Below are 27,081 nucleotides of genomic sequence, written 5' to 3'. Positions count from 1 at the left end.
AAGTGAAAATTAATTGTTTAACCTCCTTTGCAGTTTACAGCTATGTCATGTGAGTGAGAACAATCGCTGGAGGCTGGCATATATGCACCGCATAATGCTATACTGGATTCCGAACCGTCGCAATTAAGATGAGAGGCACCTATTGTTCCGATTCCTTCTTCATAGGTTGTGGTCCATCGCCAGTATGCAGACCGGCTGAAATGTTTCAAAGTATATTCTATTATAGAAAATTGATTTTCCATATAAAAATTGTATAGCCTAGAAAGAATATCTTCCTATTTGCAATAATTTGAAATATATGTACAATTAAGGATAATGTATAATTTAAGTACAATTCAAAATCCTTTGCCGAAGGAAAAGCGGGGAAAAGTACATTTAATACAAGATATTTTGAATACAATATTTTAGCAGAATGTACGCATGTAACAATGTATGCTTTAAAAACAATTCGACGATAATATTCATCAGTCCTTATTTTTTTTCAAAGTTAAGAATAACAATTATGTACGTAATTTGGTACATTCAGCAGAATTAACAATATATGTTGGCATTAGAAGGCGATTGCTTTTGTGCTCTACGCGAGGTTTCAGTCCTCGCGGAGCCAACCTTAGGATATTTGCGTTGCCGTTTGACAGATGTACCGTGCTGCGCCAGGTCACATTTTCTGCCTGACAAGGTTTTCAGATTGGGTCACGTGCGCATTTAGATGACCCGCTTATCTTACAACATATAAAAGTACGAATTAAAGTATAAAGATACATGGACCTTCAGGCCTTGAATAGACACGTTTTAGATATATTTTAAACAAATTAACAGAATTAACAATATATCATATGTTGTTTCAGTGAAGGATCGAATGGAAATTTATTATCTTTTTTGGTTGATTTTTCAGTAATAAAAATATGTTTTGACAATATTATTAAATAGAGAACTGCTATAATAACGTATGGATATTTGTTAATTTCATGTTTATGAGCTTGCAATTATTGCGTGCATGTTATGATGAAACATATTTCCAGTGATATTTCCATTCACTTACGCATAATTATTAAAATGCGTAAAATGAAATTACATAAAATGCAAAGATAAGGTCATAATAGACAGTACGTATATTCTGAGTTGTTTCTGTTTTAGTATCTTTAATCTTACGGAATATTTTCTATTCCAAGCATTCGGCAAACGACCATCAAATCTGCTCTATCAAAGTTTTTTCCGCATATAGTTTGATAATACCCATCGTGATATATTTCTACTCGTCCTGCAGGATCATTGTCATTGCCAACAAGTCGTATGGGAATATCTGTAAAAATCATCAGGAACATAATTTATGCATAAAGTTGCATGGGAATATTTATAGCAAGAGGGCCCGGAAGGCCCTGGATCGCTCACCTAAGAAATTATCAAACACTTTTAACCCAAGAAGAAAATTTAAAAACAAAGGACACCTTAATCTAAACAATTTTGTTTTCTGCCACCAAGGTTATTTTTTTTGTAAAATTATTTCAAAATTGAACCGGTAGTTTAGATGTTGGTAGATGAACATGGTCCTTGCAAAATATCTATTTTATTATGTGTTCTGCGTACCCTGTGGATATTAAGTCATTGGGCCAACCAAGGAAAATCGCCAGAGAAAAATCGATGCTAGGCCAATCGTGGGCCAACTAGGAAATTTTTTAAGTATTCCAAATAAACTTATTGGGACATTACCGAACCAACTACAGTTTTCTGCTAGCGAATTGTCTGAATGGGACAAGCCAAGATAAATGAAAATTTTAAAGATGCTGTTGGACCAACGTTGGACCAACTATGTTTACATTCATCTCTAAAATAAGTCTGTAGTTTTTTTTATTTCATTATTTCATTTCTTTAACAAAAGTAATTAATGTTTTTTTTATAAATTATAGATAACAGAAGCTGCATTGATATATTGATATCTCGTATGTATGTCAACATGTAAATTTTAAGCTATTTCAATATATATTTTGGAAAGAATTGTTTTTCATCTTATTTTTGTAATTCTCATTTTTTTGTTATTTACATTTTATCCATTAGCATTTATATACATTGTAATACTTTTTACAATTGATAGTGATACAGGGATCCCGTTAACGTCACGTACTGCCCATGTGCGTAGAGGTGCCGCGTTTACGTCACGTACTTCGCTTTAGGGGAGGCTATATTGGATTCTGTATGAATAATGATATCATCGTTAATTTTTAGAATTACATCATTATTATATTTTTCCGGAAGTGGCATGACATTGGGGGTCAGGTCCTCGGTCCTAAATGTGGAGACGATAAAACTTTAGCGGTATAAGTAAAGAATTTTTGTCATTACAGATAAAGAGAACTATATCCGAAATATGTAAACATTTTATAGACTTTTACCCATACACGAACTGAATTGATATAAAAGATACTATTTAAAAACATTTTTTATTCCATTCAACAATGTTTTAATTAGATTAACTGAAAATATTACTTTTATCGACTATGTTAGACATCCAGCCTTAAAAAAGACCCCTATTGCGCGGCGGTCATATTATTTGTTACAAATCTTTTTAATCTCATAAACCTCACGTGCTTTTTTGATTCTATGAGCTGAAACACGTTTACTCTACAACTTCATATACCTTCAGGTATGTATACGAGATCTGGTACATCTCGTTTTTATGGAAAACTTCGTATCCCGTGTAGGACCAATCTACAACACGAAATTCTAAGTAATTTCGATCATATTAGACTGTAGTCAAACATGTAGCTAATTATTTATGTAAGCCGCATACTGGTAAATACATAAAATCCATAGTGTGTCATGCTTTTTTCTGAAATTCATGTTACGTAAAGTATATTTCTTAATGTTACTTAACATGCGAATAAAACCAGATAAAGAAGCAAAAATGTACAGAAACAACCAGTTCATTAATTTCGCGCATTCATATCTAAAATTTCTTACTTTACTGATCTTCTTTCTATCATCAAAAGGTATTAGAAATGATCGAAATTGTGCTATCCTTAGTTAACCTTTCAGTGTTTAGCTACAACGGTTATAAAAGTCCGTTATAAACTTGACATGTGTCATCTCAATAATACCGCAGTATAAAGCGTCGGTTTACAGTCATTTAATTTCGCATATTTTCGGGATCAATTAAAATCAAATCAGGAACCACACTGTTATATGCCTATTAATAAATCGGTCCAAAATGAATTTTCGCTACAAGACTTTATTTCATCGATTCATTGCATATTTCACTCAATAAAAAAGTTCAACTTAATACTGGTCACGTAGTAACATGTATACGAAGTACATTATTTTAAATAAATAACGCATAAGTGAGACACACGCTCGATCTCGCTTTACATTTCAGTGCATTTAAAACATCGTAGGGGTCTTATAAGCGCCCTATTGATGACCCGACGTTTGTATCTAATTAATATTTGAATGATACGCCTGATTGTACAAATCATCAAGCCATTTTAGAGAATAAATTATAAACTTTTACACTATATTTTTTATAATTTTCTTTTGTCTCTATGGCGAAAGAGCTATAACACATGAATAATGTTAAAAAATATATTGTGTAGTATGCATATTTATTTCATTGTATGCGATGTGCTCATTTTGTTGAAATATCTCATCTTAAATAAACGTATATATGTAAAACGAATATATTAATGACAATAAGCCATTTTGAACATGATTGTTAATTGATATCATATTATCAGTCTTGCAGTTTCTTTTCGGTAAGGCCGATATATTTATGTTATAACCATTACAAATGAACTAAATATGCATCAATTATATTCTATGTTTCTTGTCTTAGAAGGTGGCAAGAATCGTGGATTTATTCAGTACATATATTTACATAACCTATTATTTGATGAATGTATATAATTTCATATAGGTTTAAAACTTTAAACATTTTCAAATATATGTTTTGGATTACATATCAAATGATACTATACATATATATGTAAAATAGATAAAAACAGAATCCTTAAAGAAAGCCCAACACGGCAAAATTGAAAATGTTGCAGGCTCGGTTTGATTGAGCCTGTTCATGGACGGTACTGGAAAGTGCAAGTTACCGTCCACGCCCCCTAGCACCGGCTTAAGCAGAATTCAACATTTAAACGTGAAATATTAAAGTTTTGAATTTAGAAACATCCGCAGATGTGTTCATACGGCGGTTAAACACAACATTAATGTATTTGTTAAGTTAAACACAACATTAATGTATTTGTACTTGAATAGTTTGTCGTTATGATCTTCTCCGATATTATCATCATGCTATGTTATGTATTTCATATGTATATGCACTGTTCGTTGTCTAGTATTATATGCTATTACCATGTCATCGTGGGCTTTTAAGCCTAATATGATTGAAATAAAACTATCTATCTATCTATATTTCAGATGTTGCTTCGTTTAGCTAGATAAATATTAAATTGAGAAATTAATGCTAGCTAATGATATTTCCTAACAAAACTTGAAACAGTTTACCGGATTAAATTTATTAAATGTAAACCAACAATGCAAAAGAATGCTATTCATGACGATGGGTAAATAAAAGACTGTCAAAAATTAAAAGCGTGTATTCGTTAAATAGTTTAATCGATAAATCATTAAACGAAATTATTATCATGTCTATGGTAAATTATATCTAATTCGCAGTATAAATATCTCAAACTTTTAACCACGTTTAATCGTTATAAGTCGTTTCGTCGGTAAAAGATAAATACAGGGTGGTAATGATTGAACGCGTTCAATAAATCGTTAAAGCGTATAATTAATATTTCATTTTGTCGCACTTATAACTGGAATAATGTTGAAACGAACATTTAATACAATTTGTATGTATTTATTTTATCATTGCTTATATTCTTAGATGACGAGATATTACCGACAAAATAAGTACAGACGATTTAAATCTAAATATTGTATAGATTTATCCATATATTAATCGAATTTTTGTAACGATTGATGCAAAACTAAATATTCAAAACTAAATTGGTTAATTCCATTTTATATTAAACAACATTAAAAATAGATACATGTTAATAAAAAATATTACTTTTATCGACGATAATTCTTGTTAAACGTCCAGCAATAAAAATGATCCTTATTATTAATGCATTATCTTTTATTGCCCATGATCGGATCATTTTTTATCAACTGAGTCATTAGCTATATTCAGATAATTTAATGAGTGCATCAAACGTAATTATAGTCACACTGTCTATAAAGTTGTGGTTAGCCCAATGAGGGGCCAACGATAAGGAGTTGTAAATCAGTCGTTAGGCCAACGATTTACCAACAGTTGGCTCAACGCTGACCCCAATCAGCAAACAGGCATTGGGCCAAAGTTGGCAATTATAACATATTTAAGTAATAAAAAGTCTATTTAAATTTTATCCAGACAGTATTTCGTTGTATTTTATAGGGAAATGCAAAGAAAAAAAACACATTAGGAAACAGGTCACGTCCGATTTTTCAAACCAAGGGAGGAAACTCTACACGAAATGTGAATAAAATATATTTCTGGATTTTACTGGCTTCATGATGACTAAAATGAAACTACATATGACAAAGGAAGAATTATAAATGAATATTAAAATTTACGTTTACTGATTTATAATGAATCGATACGATAATTGAGTTCAAACGTGAGCTTCCAAAACACCCAATATAGGTCTCTTTGCAACTAGCATGAATACTGTGCCTATTTTAGTGGCATTTTTGGGTTTTCCAATATCTTAACCTTGCCATTCAACAGTCGTTGTTCCCTTGCTGATTATTTAAAGATTAAATAAAATTCACGACTTCAAAATATTCTGAAACACAATGTCCGGTAAATTGACTTGTGTTCACGATGTTTTTCTCTCTTTTAATGCCCCACTTTGTAGACACATTCTTTATGATCAAAATGTAAAATTTCGTGCATGATACGGTTACGTTTACAAGTATTAGGAACCCAAAATCAATTGGGTACAACGCCATCCTTTTTTATGGGTTTAAATAAAAATTATAGCAAAAAGACATCATATTGCATTCGGTAATATGAAGGATCCCAGTACCTCTTTTGGATTTTCAGAAGAAGATATTCAAGTTTCCATTATATACATGTATATAAGGAAAATCAATGACCCCATTGGCTGGACCAATTTTGACCCTAGGGCTTTCATTAAAACAACTTGGAAAATATCCAGTAAAAATGTAATATGCTAAATATCTAAGCTCTAGTTTTTTGGTTTTCCACAAGAAGATTTTTTAAATAAGTTTTTACTATAACTAGACCTATCACTGAAGGTGATTAATACCCCCACCAGCAACTTTGACTTTTTGAAAAAAAAATAGTCTGAAGAAAAATTTGAACACAAACTATCAACTGTGTACAAAGAAATATTTCAATTAATTGTAATTGCAACTGCTGTCTCGAAATAAGGTTGCTATACACCAAGTTTGATTACAATATCTCATTCCTAACTCTAGTAATTGTCCGGAAACAATTTTTCTATTTTTATTAACACTTTAACGGTGACCTTGACCCTAGGGGGTCGAAATGCAATACCAACCCAGGTCTTCATATAAGCTTATTATACATCAAATAAGATTACAATTTCTCATTCCTAACTCTAGTTATTGTCCAAAAACTATTTTTCTATTTTTCGTAAGGGTGACCTTGACCTTGACCACAGGGTGCCCAAATGCAACACCAACCAAGGTCTTCATATAAGCTTGTTAAACGCCAAGTTTCATAACAATTTCTTATTCCTAACTCTAGTTATTGTCCGGAAACCATATGTCTATTTTTAGTAACACTGTAACGGTGACCTTGACCCTAGGGGGTCCAAATGCAATACCAACCCAGGTCTTCATATAAGCTTCCTTTACACCAAATTAGATTACAAAATCTCATTCCTAACTCTTGGTATAGTCAGAAAACCTTTTTCTATTTTTCCTTACGGTGACATTGACCTTGACCCCAGGGGGCCCATATGCAATACCAACCCAGGTCTTCATATAAGCTTGCTATTCACCAAATTTGATAACAGTATCTCATTCCTAAGTCAAGTTATTGTCCGGAAACCATTTTTCTATTTTTAGTAATGGTGACCTTGACCTTGACCCCAGGGGGCCCAAATGCAATACCAACCCAGGTCTTTATATAAGCTTGCTATAGGCCAAGTTTGATAACAATATCTCATTCCTAACTCTAGTTATTGTCCGGAAACCATTTTTCTATTTTTAGTAACGGTGACCTTGACCTTGACCCCAGGGGGTCCAAATGCAATACCAACCGGAGTTTCCACATAAGGTTGCTATATACCAAGTTTGATTACAATACCTCATTCCAAACTCTAGTTATTGTCCGGAAACCATGATGTGGACCGACCGACGGACGGACCGACCGACCAACCGACCGACCGACAAGCTGACTCCTATATACCCCCCCTAAACTTCGTTTGTGGGGGTATAAATATGTATAAACATGGTTTATCAACTTTTACCCTTAAGACATGTATTTCAACAAGTTTGAAAGACATCCACTAGAAGATGTTTCATGCAAAATATCAAAGCTCTTGCTCTGTCGATTTATTACAAAAGATTTTTTAAGATTGTCAAAAAAATGTCGGTTGCCATAGAAACCAGAGTTCTTGGGGGAATTTATATCTTTGAACAATTTTGGTAGAGCTTTATGCAAGGCACATCCCTGCAAAGTTTCAACAATTTTTTCCCAAGTGGTTTAGGAAAAAAGAAATTGTTCAAATAAACAGTAATGTCAAACTGAACAAAAGCGGTTTTGGTTTATAGGGTTTTACAGCGCATCAACGCAGTATAGGTCATATGGCACCGAATCAGGAAAGAAGGTTATCCTCGGTTGTAACAAACTTTAAAGGGACCCCACTGAGGTTTTTTGACATGACGAAACTGGAAATAATTTTTCGAGATTAATGCTCAGTTTGATGTATGTCTAGATAAGTAGCTTGTGTGCAAAATTTTAGATCATTCGCTCTTGCGGTTTATCCAGGATAATTATTCAAATTGTGAAAAATGATCCAAAATGGAAAAGCGTTTAAACGCTTTTAACTCAAATCGCATCAAAACATAGCACAAAAATACGCTTTTCAGTTCATTTTTTAGTATATTTCTGAATTACTTTTTGCATGTCTTCCTGTATTACGTGCCCCAGCTGATCAGTTTTAAAAAATAAATTGTATGATTTTAGATTTTTGAACCTCAGTGGAGTTCCTTTAAAGCGAGGGGTCAAACGACCTCAGACACAAAGGTAGCAACGTCGTGTGATAAAAAGAAATGCGTGATATTTGTTTTGCAGTAAAAAAAGTGATAGCAAATGATGAAATGATTCTTCGTAGAAGGGAATTTTTATGATCGAAATATATTTTCGGCCGAGATGCACGGTGGAACCCGGGTTATAGTATGCTGATTGTCGGGCGGCGGGCGGCGGGCGGTTGGGCGTGAAAAAATACTTATTAACAGCTTTCTCGGCAACTACTTATCACAGCCTCTTCATATATCGTATACAGCATTAACACGTGGTCCCATAATGTGGGATTCGAATTTTGGTCTTTCGCACATCAACTTCCTGTTTGCCGACTAAGTTAATTTTTTGACATTTATGGTAAATGGTAGGAAATCTTCGTAACAGATGTCACAGCAACTACTTATCACAACCTCTTCATATTTGGTACAGTAGGGTGAACGTTTCAGTTACACGCAAAACGCTCGCTCCGGAAAAAAACGCACGTTTGTTACACGCTATACGAACGAACGTTACAAACGGTATAAGAAACGAATTACACAGACACACGCTGAACGATATTCGCTAAACGAAATACGCTAAACGATATACGCACGCTAAAACTCACGCAAAATAGAAAACGTTTCCAAACGTAAAAAATATCCTAATCATTTAAGTTTATTAACAACTTTAGCTAGATTGTTTAGCGATTTGATTAAATGATGGCAGCCAGACTAAACAATCATTTATTTTAAACAGGATTATGTTAGAGCTTTAATACATTCAACATGGCACAAAATTATTTTTGTCGTGCAGCCTCAACAAATGATTTTTGAAATTATAAGCTATGTCATGCGCCAATATTAAAAAGTATTTTAAAGGGTTCGTCATTAAGCACAGTTCAGAAAAATACTTTGCTTTAGCCAAGGAATATCTTATATAGACGTGTATTACGTTCGTTAATTACGTCGACACAGTTTCAACAAAATAAAACGAATGATAGAAACGTAAGCAAATCAACGATCAAATTATCAAGTCAATCACATAGAATTAATATGACATTTTTTAAAGAAAAGAAAAACATACATTGCAGACCGGCAGCCCAACTGTTTTTCTAGACAAGAACTAAATCTATATGTTTCAGGACTTTACACCTCCTGGACGTTTCGGCCCTAAACGTTTCGGCCTAGAAACCTTGGACATTTCGGCACCTTTTTTAAATTTGATAAATATATAAAATAAATACCATGCATTATGGGTTACAATATTATATATAATATCACAAACTTGCAAACAATTATATTCATGATTGATATAAAGAAGATTTTTTTCGGTCATAAATATAGTGAAATTTTCCTGGGAAAATAATTATTGATATATGATATGAGTTCTGAAAGAATTATCAGCTATAAATCTGCATGTTTATATTTATTCATTTTTTGTTATCAAAAAAATAAATACCATAAATGACATTGATTAAAATATGTTTTTATATAACAGAAAAAAACAACAAGAAGTGTGAAAGTTTTTTTTTTTATTAAAGCTAATTTATTTTAATTATTATAAACACTGGGTTATTACTGATAGTGGATCTGAACACCTCCGTCTGTCCTGGTTTTGGGCATTACAGGAAATTTGCCTTACCATTTTTATTTTTCAATGAAATTTAGTGGTTTTTTTTTTCATATTAATCAGATGTAATTGTTACTCAATATTATAATAATATGTTGCCTTACTTACTTGGTTTCATTTCCTAAGAGGTTATAATAAGGGAAATTAACCCCATTTTTTTACAGATTTAATGAATTTGCTTGAACAGTTAGGCATCATAGAAAATCTTATCTTAACTTTCTTCTTTCTTCATTGTCAATATAATTCAATGGTGTTTGCTTATTTTAGTCAATTAGATGTAGTAGTTACTTCATAGTATAACATTATGTGGGTTTACTAACTTTATTTCAGTGACCAGAAGTTTATAACTAGGTAAACTTACACCAATTTTCAATGGATTTGGTATGGGTAAATTATTAAATAAGGCATAATATAAAAGAAGAGCAAGCCAATTTCTTAAATTTTCAATGAAATTTGTTTGGAATTTTTTCTTATATAATCAATTGATGAGTATTACTAAGTATTAAATATTATGTTGCTTTTATAACTTTGATTTATTTACCATGAGTTATAATGAGGTAAAAATTTACCCCCCATTTTAATGAATTAGTGTGTTAGCCTGGATAGTTATACATCATAGGAAATTAGCCATATTTTTTTAATATTCGAGATATTCTTATTTTAATCAAATGGATATACTTGTTTATTAATATAATATATTTCTGTTGCACTTATAACTCTGTTTCATTTCCTAGGTTATTATTGTAAAGTAAAATTCCCCATTTTGTAGTAAATAAGTGTCTTATCTTAAGACAGTTACTTGCCATTATTCTTATATTTTGTACTGAGATTTGGTGGGACGTCCTTCGTTTAGTCATTTGGATATGTTTGTCAATTAATATGATAGATTTATGTTATATGAAAAATTCTGCATCATTTCTTAAAAGGTTAAGTTTAAGGTATAATTACCCGGTGTATCGACATTTTATTCGCTTTCTTTACTAGTTGGGGTCACATGGAATTTGCTATAACATTTGTATTTTTAATGGGAAATGGTTGTAATCTTCTTTTTAAGTCATTTAATTAAAGCTTTATTAATAAAGTTTATTTGGATTGAGTTATCAATTACATATCTTTACATAGAGGTCTCGTATTTTGCTTTTTTATGAATCGACTTACCTATGAAGCATAAAATTGATATTTTAGGAAAATTAAAATTACAATCAATTGAAATAGTACCGGTGGCAAGGAATATTAGTATGCAAAATGGGTACCAATTAACCTGTTCTTATAAATTTATATAAATGCATAGGTGATATTTAAGTAAGTGATACTATAGATAGAACTTTATCAGTCATGAGGTTTATAACTTACTTGAAGGGAAGTTAAATAAGTGACTTGGGATTACAGAATACCTAGCATCCTAGCTGAGAAAATCTTCAAAGAATAATATGGTTATATATGGACATATTATATACTTTGCAAAGGGTGACACGGGCTCATCTCGGGTATCTCAAATGGGTATTATGTTAAGTAATAATTACAGATCGATTAATCTTAAAAGTGATGTGAAAAATATACAGAATAAAATTCAAGAGAGCTATATATGTTTATCAAAGCGGGTTATATTATGGGCCTCATATAAGATTAAGATGTATTCAACTTTTAACATGTAAACACTTAACGTGAAAAGGGAACGAAGGATTGACATTTTTAAAAGAGTGCTAAAATTATAATTGTAACTGTTTTTTATTGTACATAATAGGAATATTGCTATACCATTGTATTCTTTTTGTTTGATTGATATGGTTGAATTCATAGAAATCAAGCTGGGTTGAATATAATATAAAATAAGAATAATATTTGTTAAAGGATGGATAATAAACTAGATATTAAACTTATATTAATATTTTGACCGAACGGCATACCAAAAACGCAGGCAGTATTTAAAGAACAATAAAAATGACAATCGCAATACTGTCGATTATTACAAACAGAGAATTACAAAGGGAATACCTAATCAAGGTATAATTATTTAACAAAACATATATTTATTAAATATCACAAGTAATTACACTGCATCAATATGGCTGTCAGACAGGTTTTGAAACAAAACAAAGGTCCTTAAAAGCCCAGGCCACATACAAAAATAGTAGTCTATGCCCTGATTATGAGCCGACAGTTATGGGAATATTGCAAAGGATGGCTTAGCCTGTCTGTTGTGATAACATGTCTAACTTTGAGACAGCTTTAATTAATGATTTTATTTATGTCTTATTTTTTTACATGTATGTTATGGAGGGACACTAGTTTCAACTTCAAGTTCTAAGACAGAGTCAATCCCACTACAGATTCCTAATAGAGTAGGTGTTTGCTTACACTCTTGAAAAACTTTGTGGACTAAATGTTATGGTGGCCGAGTTGGTAATGGGACATTCCGAACAATGGACATTTGGTACCGAACCAGATTTTTGGACACTTCGGTACAGATTATTAGACATTTCGAACCAGATATTTGGATACTTTGGTCCATACACTGGACACTTCGGACCAAACTTTTAGACACCTTATACTTATGTTTGGGATGTATCGGACCAGATTAAAGTATAAATTTTTGTTATATACATATGTATCGTGATTTTTACGAAGACCTAGAAAAACGACAAAATGCCATCGGCGCCGGGCAAAAAAAGTAAAAAACCTCTTATTCGTATTTTCAAGTTTTCGCTGGTACCTAGGGAAGCAAAATTGCAACATGGTACATATTAGCCACCACAGAATTTTCTTATTTAGAAAAAAAGCTAGCTATTTTTATTTGTACAAAATATAGGAATAATACAATGTTTTTGTAAAGTTTTCACTATACATGCAAAAATAATGAAACTACATGTGTATATATAATAAAATGTCTCATCCCATTTTAGTAAAAAATAATCATAAAACTAGTAATATATTGTAATTGTAGTTTTTGTTAACAGAATGTGTGTGTGTGTGTATGTCCGCGGGCGCGAGTGAGCGTGTGAGTTGGTGTGTGTGTTTGCATTTTTTTTTTTCAATTTGTGTTAATATAAAATTTATCTCCAGGGTCAATGTCGCACATGCTCATTCAAGGTCAACATTGTCTATTTGGGGGTATTTGTTGTGTCCGGTCCATTACTTTGTCATTTATGAAAGGAATTTAAAATAACTTGGCCAAATGTTAATTAAAATTAAACGATGTGTCATGCGCAACAACCAGATCCCTATCTCCAGGGTCAATGTCGCACATGCTCATTCAAGGTCAACATTGTCTATTTGGGGGTATTTGTTGTGTTCGGTCCATAACTTTCTTATCTATGAAGGGATTTTGAAAAAACTTGCCATAATTGTTCACAATAATGAGACGATGTGTCTTGCGCAAAAACTAGTCACCTACCTTCAAGGTCAAGGTCACACTTGGAGGTCAAATATTAACATAGTTTGTTACAGGGTATATTTCGTGTCCGGTCCATAACTTTGTCATTTATGAAAGGAATTTGAAATAACTTGGCACAAATGTTAATTATAATAAGACGATGTGTCATGGACAACAACCAGACCCTTTCTCTAGGGTCAAGGTCGCACTTGTAAGGTCAGCATTGTCTATTTGAGGGTATATGTCGTGTCCGGTCCATAACTTTCATATCTATGAAGGGATTTTGTAAATACTTGCCTTAATTGTTCACAATAATCGGTCGATGTGTCATGCGCAAGAACCAGTCACCTACCTTCAAGGTCTAGGTCACGCTTGGAGGTCAAATATTAACATAGTCTGATACAGGGTATATTTCATGTCCGGTCCATAACTTTGTCATTTATCAAAGGAATTTGAAATAACTGGCACAAATGTTTGTTATAATTATGACAATGACAATTTATTTATTGATATTGGCCACCGGCCCATTACAACAATATATACATTTAGATATAATTTCTTGACTGGTGTCAGTACAGATCGATGTAATTCCTAATAATGTTTATATTGAAACACAGAACTTTTGTTGAATAATTTACCAAAATGCGTGTCGATCTTAACGAAAAACAAAACATAAGATCTTCACTTATGGCTATTCATTGCAAAATAAGGAAAACATACTATAGCCTTTACATAAAAGGCAATAGTGTTTTGATCAGTCTTAAGCTTTTGTACAACATTGCCCGAAATGAAAAGTAAATCCATATATCTCATCACTGTACAACGTATTCAAAATTGAAAACAACAAACTAAACAATACCTAAAAGTAACATTCATGATATTATAAGCATATTCTCAAATATTTTATAATAAATAATTTCAAATTTAAGTATCTGTGTTATAACATACAAAATGATTCCAAGAATGTTGATCTCAACAATATAGTAAGTATATCCTAATGATTTCTAACTGTCAGTATCTGTATTACTTAATATCTCATTTCTCTCTTTGAATGCATAATATGCATACATAGCTAAATTTGTTAATAAACATTATCAGAGCGAGAGCACATTAGAACATTAAATTTATGATTATTAGGATTATTAAAGAATTTTTTGTCAATGTATTTTTCTCTAATCAAAGACAATTTTTTACAAACTAAAACAAAATGATATTCATTTCCAATTGCTTCGCTGACATATTTACATATCCTTTGTTCTCTTAAAATATTCTGGTATCTACCTTTTTCAATTTCTAATCATGGAGAGGACAACCGAAGTTTGGCAAGAGCATTTCTGAATTTTCTAATTGTCACTACTGTTAAGTAATAATATTCATGTTCGATATAGCATTTAAAATGTCTATACGCATACAATTTAGAAACTATCATTTATAATTGTTTGCCATTCTTGTAAATTTTGGTCCTTTAATTTTTGCTACAAAGAATTTATGAAATAGTCTTCATTTATTGACTTTTTGATTATACCAAAAATGTAGCCAAAACCATTTTAACATAAATAAATTACGAATAACCAGTACACCAATTAGTTTTGCCCCGTACTATCCAAAAACAACTACATAAAATAGCATTTTTTAACTAATCTGTGTTCACCCATTTTAAGTATTTTACACCAATATCTTACAGCTCTTTTAGCAGAATTGATAAACATTAGGAAATCTCCCACAGTTCACCTAGGACACCTGCATTAATTGTTTTTTCTTTCACACATAAATATCTTTTTACATGCATAGTTATGCACTAACTCTGGCTGTACTAACTTGTGTATACCCCATATTTCTGATCCATAAAGTAAAATAGGACTAATTTTGTGTGTCAAAAAATTAAAATAATACTTTTGGGGGGTAACTTCCGTAGTATATATTGCGTAAGTTAGAAATAAGTACTCTTTTTTGCTTTAGACGCTTGTTCACTAGACATTCTGTTTAAGGGACAACTGTTTGTGTTAAATGTTACACCTACATAACTAAAATTTGCTTACAACTTTCAAGAATTTGATTTCATCATAAAACCATTTTCTCCCCTTTCGCTAATTTCCCACCTTTCTTAAAAACCAATTACTTTTGATTTTACAGGATTAACTTTTAATTTTTTTCATCACAGAAATTTTTTTACCAAATTTAATAACTTCTGAAGGGGCTAACAACAGTATCTGCAGCTAAGGCCAAATCATCTGCAAATAATAAAGATGATAACTCAGGTGTATCTGGGACAGCTGGTACCTCTGATTCCACTATTTTTCAATTCGTTTTAATTAATTTTCATCAATAAAAACTAAAAATAGAATTGGCGAAGCCATAACCTTGTTTTTAGACCTTATGGGACAAGCTGAAATATTCAGTTAGCCCTTCATCAGTTCGTAACCACCAAGCTGCACCGACAATACATACCAAATGTATGCTTATATAATTTACTTTTTACACCGGCTTGTTTTTAAAGCTTGCCAAATATTTATGTCATATTTATCAAATTCTGAAACATTCATTAAAGACATTAATGCTCATAGAGTTTACCACTTGCTTTTGATAATTGTTTGTTCAATAACTGCTTGAAGTACATAAACATTATCAATTTGATCGAGTAACTTCTCGCGAATCCAGGCTTGTGGATTCACTAATTTTATTAAAGATATTACACTAAAAAAGTTAGGTCTTCCGTTTATAGTATGTATAGTAAATTATATTTAATAATTGCCTTACTCCATGATTCCGGAAAATCACCATTATTGTATAATCTATTAAATATCTTATTAACTAAAGGAATCAATAAATCAATACCGGTTAATAAAAAATTCTGGAATAATATCATCTTCACCCCCGAAGTTCCTCTTTTAAGTTCTTTTACAGCCTTAAGATTTCTTCGTCTGTAATTTCCGATATAAAAATTGAAAACTCTATATCATTATCTATATGCTCTGGTAAAATTGAATCAATCTCTTTCAAAATTTTCATAGTTAATAACATTAAATAAAGATTCAAAAATGATTTTTCCATTCGTTTAAAGTAATCGAGTTTGAACTATGTGCTTTCTTATTACACATACCTTTAAGTTTATGCCAGAATGATTTTGTACTATTTGACGAATCTATAAGCTCGTCTAATTGTTTAATAATTAGACGATGTGTCATGCGCAACAACCAGCCCCCTACCTCAAGGGTCAAGGTCTAACTTGCTCATTCAAGGTCAACATCGTCTATTTGAGGGTATATGTCGTGTCCGGTCCATCACTTTTCATATCTATGAAGGAATTTTTGTAAATACTTGCTTTATTGTTCACAATAATCAGACGATGTGTCATGCGCAAAATCTGGTCACCTACCTCCAAGGTCAACAGTTCACACTTGGAGGTCAAATACTTACATAGTCTGTTACTCGGGTATATTTTGGTGTGCAGTCCATAACTTTTTCATAGATCAAAGGATTTTGAAAAATACTTTCGCTTAAATAGTCACTATAATAAGAGAATGTGTCTTTGCCGCAACACACCTGCATCCCTACCTCAAAGGTCAAGGTCACAATTTAGAGGTCAAAAATTAACAATAGTCTGTTAGAGGGTAATATTTGTGTCGGATCTAGAACTTCTTCATAGTTCAAGGGATTTTGAAATAAACTTGGCAATAATAGACAATATTTCAAGTAAAACACCTGCACCCTTACCTTTAAGGTCAATGTCACACTTACAGGTCAAAGGTTAACAGAGTCTGTTATTTGGTATTACTTCTTCATAGATTAAGGGATTTTGAAAATACTGAGCACAAATAGTCACAATGATTAGATGATATGTCATGCGTAGCATCTGTGCGCCTTCCTCGAAGGTCAAGGTCACACTTAGAGGTCAAATATTTACATAGTCTGTTATATATTTTGTGTCCAATCTATAACTTCTTCACAGTTCAAGGGATTTTGAAAATACTTGGCACAAATAGTCTCCATAATAAGACGTTATGTCATGCACAACACCTGCTCCCCTACCTCCAAGGTCAAGGTCACACTTAGAGGTCAAAGCTTAACATGATAGATTTTTAAATTCCGTGTTTAATTTTATCTTTTTAACAAATTTATTGTTGCATTTGCAGATCTAACATTGATAATAATTTTGGACTGAAAATCCTGAGATCCATACCTCAATCTTTTAAAATAGCACAATTTTACGCTTCAGATAAAATTTCCCGAGGCGGGGGACGTTGGTAACTCTGTTACAAATTCTTGTTGACAATTGAAACGTTCACCCTATTGTATACAAAATTAACACGTTGTCACATATTGTTGGATTCTATTTCAGATTTGTCGCTTATCTGCTTCTTGTTTACCGGCTATTTCTTGTTGGATGGTTCCAATACTTCTCACTTGCATACTGTTGAATCACCCTTAGGATATGTGGCCTTATTTGTGATATGCAGGCTTTATAACCTCTGATCCCCTTTCAAAATTCTATTTTATTTCGTTCCGCCCATTGTTTTCTCGTTTAGGGCACACGCTTTTTCACACTTTGGGACCATATGCCGCTTTTCATGGAATGGCACTTACATGTCACATTGAAGGTTCCATGATAACCGCCATATGAACACATCTGCGGATGTTTCAAAATTCAAAATTGTACCAGTTCATGTTAAGTGTTGAATTCTGCTTACACCGGTGCTAGGGACGTGAACGGTAGTTTGCATTTGACAGTACCGTCCATGAACAGGCTCAATCAAACCGAGCCTGCAGCATTTTCAATTTAACCGTGTTGGGCTTTCTTTATGGATTATTATTTTCTCTATTAGATAAATTTTTGGCATCAATGGTAATTTTTTTTAGTAACATCACAGTCTTATGATATTTGGTATATATGCAACCGGTCTTTTCTGTCTTTGATCCATTTTTTAAACATCGTATGACAAGAATCACGGCTATTTACAAATACCCAAAAATCCTCTAACACAATCATATACATGTATTACTAAATAACTTACGTCCATCACAGCTAACGCCAACATCATGTGAGTGTAACAGGGAATCGGTAGATGGCCACCATGAAGCTGAGCAAAGGCCAATATCTGATTCACCACCATGACAACCCAGGTCTGAGACAATAATTTGTCCGGTTCCTTGACCATAGTAACCATTGGGCATATAGAAGGATTTAGAACTGCAATATATGTATTGTTAATTATAGGATTTAAGGATTTTGTCTGTGTTGGTAATAAACATATATTATACTCATTCTTAACACATTCCATTTGTAATTTTTCTAAAAATAGTGTAAGGTGGTTTTGAGCATTCTATTTTAGTTGCAACGTACAGTGGTACCTATAGCTAACTTTATTACAAACATCCAAATTGAATGAAAGTATTCTAGGACAAGCGTGCATACGTTACTGATTGGCCGATATTTTTAGTTGTCAGACAATGACGTTTATATCAAAATCAAAGTTTATTTTTCATGATTAAACTTAATGCAGAATCTTACGTTTTCTAGTTATTGGTAATACCACCTCTTAGTAGTCAAGGCCGAGGTGATTTTGACCTTTGACCTAAAGATAAATGTGATTTTTTACTGATTACTAGCAATGCCAGTAGGAAAATTCACAAAATGATAACAAGAATAACAAGAGGGCTATGATGGCCCTAGGTCGCTCACCAAAACAACTGTTTTTCAGTGCTAGAAAGGTAAGTCAAGCTCAACTTTAACTTGCCCATCTAACTATACACTTTCACAAAATTGATTGTTTGTTTCCTTCATAATAAACAATAGGGTCCAAATGGCCCTAGATCACTCATGTGACCCACCATTGATTTTCCACTTTATAAACCAAAATATTTTGCCCTAATATTTTGGAAAGGCTTCATTAAAATATTTATACTGCAAGTGTATTCCTATGAGACAATGTAGAATGACTGCAGAATAAATGACCAACAGAGCAGGGTTAATTTTGATAGGACAATTTTTTTATAACTTTTGCGAATGAATACACAAAATGTCACATGAAAAATATTTAAGGTGTAGATGTTTGAAATTTCTAGTTGGGACATTTTTTATACATTTTATATGTTAACATAACTGAACCTAAAAATGACAATACGTAAACCAATATAACAAGATGGCGATAATGGTCCTAAGACGCTCAGCAGAAATAACTGCTTCTCAGAGGTGGAAAGTATCCATTGTCAATATATATAGTAAATTTTAGCATAGAATATCTTAAAACAATATTCTGAAGAAATGCGATGACCTGGGACATTTAAGCTTTAGCTTAAACGTGGCCAATCAAATTAATATGAGCAAACTTGATAAAAGACTACATAAGATAAGTAAGAATGATACAGTGGAAGTTTAGTGATCATCCATCAATTATTTCAGTAGAAGATTATGTTCAAAGATTTCTTCTATTTTTAGCTTTAATGAACCCTAAAAGGGGCCAATCAAATTAATATGAGCTATCTTGATAAAAAGACTACCCAAGAATACTACAAACAAAATTTCGTGATCATCCATCAATAAGTTCTGTAGAAGCAGACGTTTAAAGGTATTTCTATTTTAAGCTTTAGCGGCCCCTTAAAGGGGCAAATCAGTTTAATATGAGCAAACTTGATAAAAGACTAAATAGGAATGCTTCAGACAAAGTATGGTGATCATCCATCAACTTGTTCTGTAGTAGAAGATGTTTAAAGTTTGTTTTTTTAGCTCTGTAGACCCCTAAACCCTTGGGGCCAATTGGAATTACATGAGCAAATTTTAGTGAGACTGACACAAGGATGCTGCAGACAAAATTTGAAGATAATCTGCTAAGCAGTTTTAGAGAAGAATATGAAAGCTGACAAATGACGACGGACGCCGGAGTATCCCCCTTTGATACTAATAGCTCATCCTGAATTTTCGGTTCTGGTGAGCTAAAAATATCAAAAGAAGGCCAGCTGATATCAAAATTCAATTTAGCATCACAAATTAAACCCCTTGTCCAAATTACAAGTCTTTATGTCAATAAACAAAAAAGTATATTAGCATGTAAAATGAAAAATTATGTGCAGATATGTTAAGATATAAAGCATGAAGTGTAACAATTGATTTAATGTAAAAGTATACTTACTTGACAAAACATAAGCATTTACTGTGTAACATAGCTGTATACTATATTTTCAATTAAGTTTAACCTTTTTCTGAAAACATTTATGATTTAAAATCATCATTATAAAGTTTTTATAATTTCAGGGTGTTGTTTATCATTATGTCCTTATTATGTGCTCAAGTGATTTCATAAATATCATTTTATCTCTTCCCAGCGGTCATGACATCAAATAATTTCATCAGGAAACAGGTCATTACTCTCAGCTTGGAATAATTGCATAAAAGATCACATTTATGAAAGACATTCCAACATAAGTTGTTTCCATTTCATTTAATATATACTATGCTCAATTTATATATTTGATAATATATATAATTGCTACACAGTCTCTTTGTAAATATAAAATAATCATTTAAACTTCACACAAAGCTGTGTTTTAAATTCTACAAACTATAGGTGGTTACAATATGAATATATAGTGTCATTAAACAACTAGCACTTATTTTTTTAGAAAAGACCAATTTTACTTGACCTGTAATACGGCACAAAGCTTCCAATAAATAATTAATTATTATTCATTCTTTTGTTCAAATTGGTAATACTTGGTAAAAATTACATACATTTCAATGAATTTATGTGATAAAAATATTTTACCCAAGGTTGTGCATAAGATATCTTTAAACTATAATTTGAAGGAATGCAATGGCCTGGGGCATTTTAGCTTAACAAATTAATATAAGCAAATTTGATAGAAGACTACATAAAACTGCTACAGACAAAGTTTGCCAATCATCCATCTGTAACTTTCGTAGAAAAGATAATGTTTGAAAACTTTTCTTTTTTTAGTTCTAGAAGCTATTAAAAGGGGCAAATCAAACTAATATGAGCACAATTAATAAAAGTCTACATAAGAAGACAAAGTTTGGTGATCATCCATCTATCAGGTCTGTAGGAGATGTTTAAAGGTTTTTTTATCTTTAGCTTAAGCAGCCCCTAAAAGGGGCAAATCAAATTAATTATAGCAAACTTGATAAGGCTACCTATGAATGCTAAAAAGTTTGCTGATCATCCATCCATTAGTTCAGTAAAAAATGACCATTAAAGTTTTTTTTCTACTTTTAGCTTTAGCGGCCTCTGTTATGATCCAATCAAATTAATATGAGCAAATTTGTTAAGACTACAAAAGAATGCTACAGGCAAAGTTTGGTGATCATCCATCCATTAGTTCTGTAGAAAGAGACGTTTAAAGGTATTTCTAATTTTTGCTTAAGTGGCCCCAAGGGGCCAATCAAATGAATATGAGCGAACTTGATGAAAGGACTTCCTAAGAATAATTCATACAACATTTGGTGATCATCAATTAGTTAGTTCTGTAGAAAGAGGTGTTTAAAGCTTTTTCTAATTTTAGCTTTAGCCTTAGGGGTCAATCAAATTGATATGAGCAAAGTTGATAAAAGACTACTCAAGAATGTTACAGACTAATTTTGGTGATTATCCATCCATTAGTTCTGTAGAAGATTATGTTAAAGGTTTTTTCTATTTTTAGCCCTAGAGACCACTAAAAAGGACCAATCAAATTAATATGAGCAAACTTGATAAAAGACTACACAAGACTGCTACAGACAAAGTTTGGTGATCCGCTAGTTTTGTAGAAGATGTTTAAAGTTTTTTTTCTATTTTTAGCCCTTGAGACCCCTTAAAAGGGGCCAATCACATTATTATGAGCAAACTTGATAAAAGACCACCCAAGAATGCTACAGACAAATTTTTGTGATCATCCATCAATTAGTTCTATGTTCGATGTTTAAAGATTTTTCTCTTTTTAGCTCTGTTGACCCCTAAAAGGGGCTAATTGAAATGACAAGAGCCAATTTAAGTGTGACAGTCAGAAGGATGCTTCAGACCAAATTTGAAATCAATCTTCCTAGCAGTTTCAGAGAAGAAGGTAATTGTTGACGCATGACAACATGCACTGGAGCATCCCCTGTTGATACTTAAAGCTCACCCTGAGCTAATAATAAGGATAACTTTAGGCATGTATTTACCTACACAACTACCGTCAACCCTATCAAAGTCACTTCCTCACTCTATACTGAATACTCAGCAATCATCTGCAGATGTGGTTATAAAATGGTGATCATGGAAATTCTAGTGTCATACTCATTAAAACTACAGTGCTGATATTCAAAAGGAAACTCGTGCAATTATTCATGTCAAGATTTGATGCACTTGTGTTATAAACGTATTTTCAGATGAAAAAGTCACCATATTTGGCTCGCTTATGCCCATACAAATAATAATGTTCCAGATTTGCCTTGATTTATATATAATGATTACCTGTAGATATATCCTAACATTCTGCATATAACTTCCAGATCATTTCTGTCAAAATCTTCGGAAGACATCGTTCCCCATTTTCCAAGATGGTAGATTTCAACTCTTCCGGATTTTTCCGAATCTCCATCTCTTAAACGGATCCGAGTTTCTAGCAAATAGAGAACATAAGAATACCAAAACGGCCAAATTGAAAGTGTTGCAGGCTCGGTTTGACTGAACCTGTTCATGGACGGTACTGTCAAGTGCAAATTACCGTCCATTTGGCTTTCTTTAGGGACTCTTATTTTCTCTGTTTTAACATTTTAATTTTAAAACTATCAATAACTTTAATACAAGCAACCCCATTTCTTACTTCAGAAACTAATTGAAAAGCGTCTGGATCGGGCTTATTTTGAGAATTTTATAAGGTAATTCATCTTCGGTAATCTTAACTAAGAATAAGAATTATATTTCAACAGAAATTATCACAAAAAAACACATAAAATATCTTTTGAAATAAAAAAAGTGAAAACAATGACCGATGATAGCTAACAGACAGAAATGATGGTCATTTGTTTTTGTAAAGGCTGACATGGGCTCGCGAGTTTTGTATATATTCATTCCGTAGCGTTTTGCTGAAGATGTTATAACAGAAAATTCTGTCATTCTAGTTTATCACTTGTTTCACAATGGAATTACTACATGCAATTTACTAGTTAGATGCCAAAAAACATGTATTTATATTCTGAAGTTTGTCAGCTTTTATTTGTGTTACATTGATGGTACGTGCATGTAACTTGGCGTTATTCTTGTAACATATTGCAAGAATTTTAATAAATTGTGCCCGTTTTGTGTCCTATCTCATACCCTGGAATAATATCACAAACATCACTATAATGAGATAATAATATCATTCCAGGGTATACTTGTTTTTTTTGTAGTGCTAAGAGGTATTTAAGGGCTGGTAGACATATGGGAGGGGCTTTAGATTTCAGTCTCTATTTAAAACGGAGGGATTATTTGAGGATAAAATAGTGGAGCCTTACATTTATTTTGATATTGAGAGCAATGAAAGTTGCATTCTTAATGCCAAAATCACCGTAGGGAACGTGTTACAGTAAACGCGTTTTTCCGTGGATGGCGGATTATTTGTTGGGGGGGGGGGGGGGGCAGGTAGGAGATTTTTATTCCGGTCCATACTACAAGTAGTTTAGTTTCTATAAAATGTTTTTGTGCTTTGCTTGTAAGGAACAGAATCCGGTATCTAGTCATATATTTCTTCAGACCCTGCACTGCAGATTTATCTCTATATTGTCCCATAAATGTGCAGATTTGACGGTTTAAAATTTGAATCTAGAGACCAACGCATTTTCTCCAACTCCGACATTATTAAGCATGCCTAGATAAAGTAAATCTGCACAACGTTAGTCCTTTGTGCTAAGAAACACTTATAAAAGTATATGACCAGTTGAACCTATTTTCCTGTTCGTTTAAATGCGTTTGAAAAAATAAACAATTTACAGTATAGAGGCATGTTAAAGCACAAAAATATCTTTTAGAAACTATACTACTATTGATAGTATGGACCTAAAAAAATTACCTAACTCTCTTATGTATGTTAAAGCAAAAAAATATCTTTTAGAAACTATACTACTATTGATAGTATGGACCTAAAAAAATTACCTACCTCTCTTCCCGTAAATAATCCTCCATCTTGAAAATTCTATACTCTAACCGAAAAACGGGATACTGTAACACGTTCCCTACGGTGGAAATTGAAGCCGAGGAATTAGTTAATGCGGTAAATGAATTTAATATGAATGAAACTATTTTAGGTGAATAAAGCCCTTATAAATTTACTTAGTAACATTCATGTTAGTGTTTTAAGTAAGAGACGTACATTTTATACACATGTTTATACATGTATTACTATTTTCAGTCTAAAGATCGGTTTAGAGGTTGATATAACACAATTGACAATGCGTTTGTTTTATATTCTGTTATAAATAAGTATCTTAGCTGTAAAGGAAAAAAGAGGTATGTTGCCTGGTCGGGGGGTGGGGGCTGTGTTCATTTGACGCCGCCTTTCCTTGATGATGATGATCTTGTTTATCATATTTTATTGATTTCAAGAAGGCTTTTGATTTTGTTAATAGAAATAATTTATACGCTAATTTAGGCAAAACATTAGAGGTAGATTGTTAGATGCAAGTAAAGCAAGCTATTTATAATGATGTTACAATATGAATTTGTTGTAATGATGATTTAACTGAATCATTTAGTTTCCCGACAGGCCTTAGTCACACAGGGGGCCCACACAGTGTTTGGATGGTATATACTGCTTGATAGTGACCTTAAAATGACATTTTAGTCATAACCTTATAATATGTATATAAATATAGACAAGGGGCATTACTTGCTAAATAGAGAATTTTCGATCACCCTCAAATTCATGCGAGATTTTCCACTTATTAAATAAAAAAAATCCAAAAACTATACTGCGTTGCACAGCTTATATAATCCACAATTGATAAACACTAACTCTTTTCTGATTTCCTTAGCCCATTTTAAGAAATTTATTCAAAACCGTTCACTTCTGTCACAAAATTGCTTAGTCGTACGAGATGTCGCAACACCAAATTCCACGGGTAAAATATCAATTTTAAAAGGGGTAGATATAAATAAACGCATTGCAAACAATAACACAACATAGTTTCTATTCCTACCTGCGCAAATAGTCGTGAGCGCTCTATATTCGTCTGTTTCGAACGAAATCTTCAAATCAGTACAGAAATCTGCTTCGGCGAATACATGTTGGAAATTCTGGTCATGGTGTATGGAAACCTTTCATTGGTTGTCCGTTATAAACAAAGTTCCTACCGAACCAATGAAAGGTCTCGATACACCAGCTGGTCACGTGACCGGGGTTTCCCCAAGATGTCTACGTCGAGCAGATTTCTGCACTGATTTTGAAGATTTCGTTCGAAACAGACGAATATAGAGCGCTTCACGACTATTTGCGCAGGTAGGTAATAGAAACTATGTTGTGTTATTGTTTGCATGTGTTTATTTGTACCTCCCCCTTTTAAAATTGATATTTTACCCGTGGAATTTTGGTGTTGCGACATCTCGTACGACTAAGCAATTTTGTGACAGAAGTGAACGGTTTTTGAATAAATTTCTTAAAATGGGCTAAGGGAATCAAATAAAGTTAGTGTTATCAATGTGGATTATATAAGCTATGCAACGCAGTATAGTTTTTGGAATTTTTTTATTTAATTAGTGGAAAATCTGCATGAATTTGAGGGTGATCGAAAATTCTCTATTTAGCGAGTAATGCCCCTTGTCTATATTTATATACATATTATAAGGTTATGACTAAAATGTCATTTTAAGGTCACTATCAAGCAGTATATACCATCCAAACACTGTGTGGGCCCCCTGTGCTTAGTCAGGTATGTTATTTTAGCCAGTGCTTTTGTATTGTTTACAATTGATTTATATTCATTTATAGAACAATATGGTGCTTATAGGGTGAATTAACACCATCTTTTATAGAAATATTTCTTTTAATGTTTGCAGACGATGTAGCACTAGTGTCTGAATAGTTGTTGATCTACAAAGTTATCTTAATTCTCTTAAAGTTTGTTGTTATATTAATAAGTTTATTGTTAATACATCCAAAACCAAAATGTTTTTTTTTAAATTGGTACGATAAAACGTAAAAAAGTGGTTCATTGCCGATGATGCAAATGATATTGTATCAGGGTATACTTATGCAGGTTTATATTTAAGATGGCTGAGTAGTCTGCTTGGTATGCTTTAAAAGGCTTACATTGTTTACTTAAAGGTTCTAATAAACTAACATTTGAAATCAAATGCATTTAAATTGTTTGATACAAAGATTTCTCAAGTTATGCTTTATGTGTTGGAAATATGGGGAATGATAATATGAATGATATAGAAATATACATAGATATGCTTATAAGCGATATTTCAATGTTTCTTAAAGTCATGTAGTGATGTTTATTGAAGAAGTTTTAGGTAGATTTTCCTTTGAAAAATCACCCGGGAAAAGAGGGTTCCCAAAAACATTGGTTTTAAATTTTAAGGGGCCCCAGGAGATATTTTTAAAAATTTTGTTAAAATTTTAATGTTGATTTATTAGTAAAATCGTAAAATTTAAAGATTTTTTTCTCACCCCCTGGCAAAATGAAACGGGGAAAAAGACATTCCAATATTTTTAAAAAATTTTGGGGTCTGTGTTAAAAATTGTAAAGATGTTTTTAAAAAGGGAAATTTTGTTTTGATAAAAATTTACTCCCTGAAATTTAAAAAGACAATTCTAAACGATTTTTTTAAAATTGTAAAAAGAAAGCTTACGTCCTTCA

The 27,081-nt window shown here is 32.3% G+C and overlaps 1 protein-coding gene across 1 annotated transcript; it reads right to left on the bottom strand.

Annotated features, from left to right (window-relative positions):
- LOC132744536 (neurotrypsin-like) lies at positions 1–27,081 on the bottom strand. The gene is made up of 5 exons (XM_060733287.1): positions 27,074–27,081; positions 22,712–22,859; positions 18,281–18,456; positions 1,150–1,300; positions 1–195 (listed from the first exon to the last, which is right to left on the bottom strand). The coding sequence occupies exons 2-5, from the start codon at positions 22,777–22,779 to the stop codon at positions 18–20; spliced, it is 573 nt and encodes a 190-aa protein (XP_060589270.1). The 5' UTR covers positions 22,780–22,859; positions 27,074–27,081; the 3' UTR covers positions 1–17.

Source organism: Ruditapes philippinarum, unplaced genomic scaffold, assembly GCF_026571515.1.
Source record: "Ruditapes philippinarum isolate M1 unplaced genomic scaffold, ASM2657151v2 ctg11040_1_1_1_1, whole genome shotgun sequence".
NCBI classification, from domain to species: domain Eukaryota; kingdom Metazoa; phylum Mollusca; class Bivalvia; order Venerida; family Veneridae; genus Ruditapes; species Ruditapes philippinarum.
The sequence above is the reverse complement of the archived record's forward strand: the minus strand, read 5'-3'. Positions and strand labels throughout refer to the sequence as shown.

Bases quoted from the DNA above. Each gene is read 5' to 3' on its own strand.
- LOC132744536 (XM_060733287.1), bottom strand. From the start codon at position 22,779: ATGTCTTCCGAAGATTTTGACAGAAATGATCTGGAAGTTATATGCAGA. The intron at 18,457-22,711 runs GTAATCATTATA...CATATATTGCAG, and splicing joins ATGTTAGGATATATCTACAG to TTCTAAATCCTTCTATATGC. The intron at 196-1,149 runs GTAAGATTAAAG...GAAACATTTCAG, and splicing joins CTTGGAATAGAAAATATTCC to CCGGTCTGCATACTGGCGAT.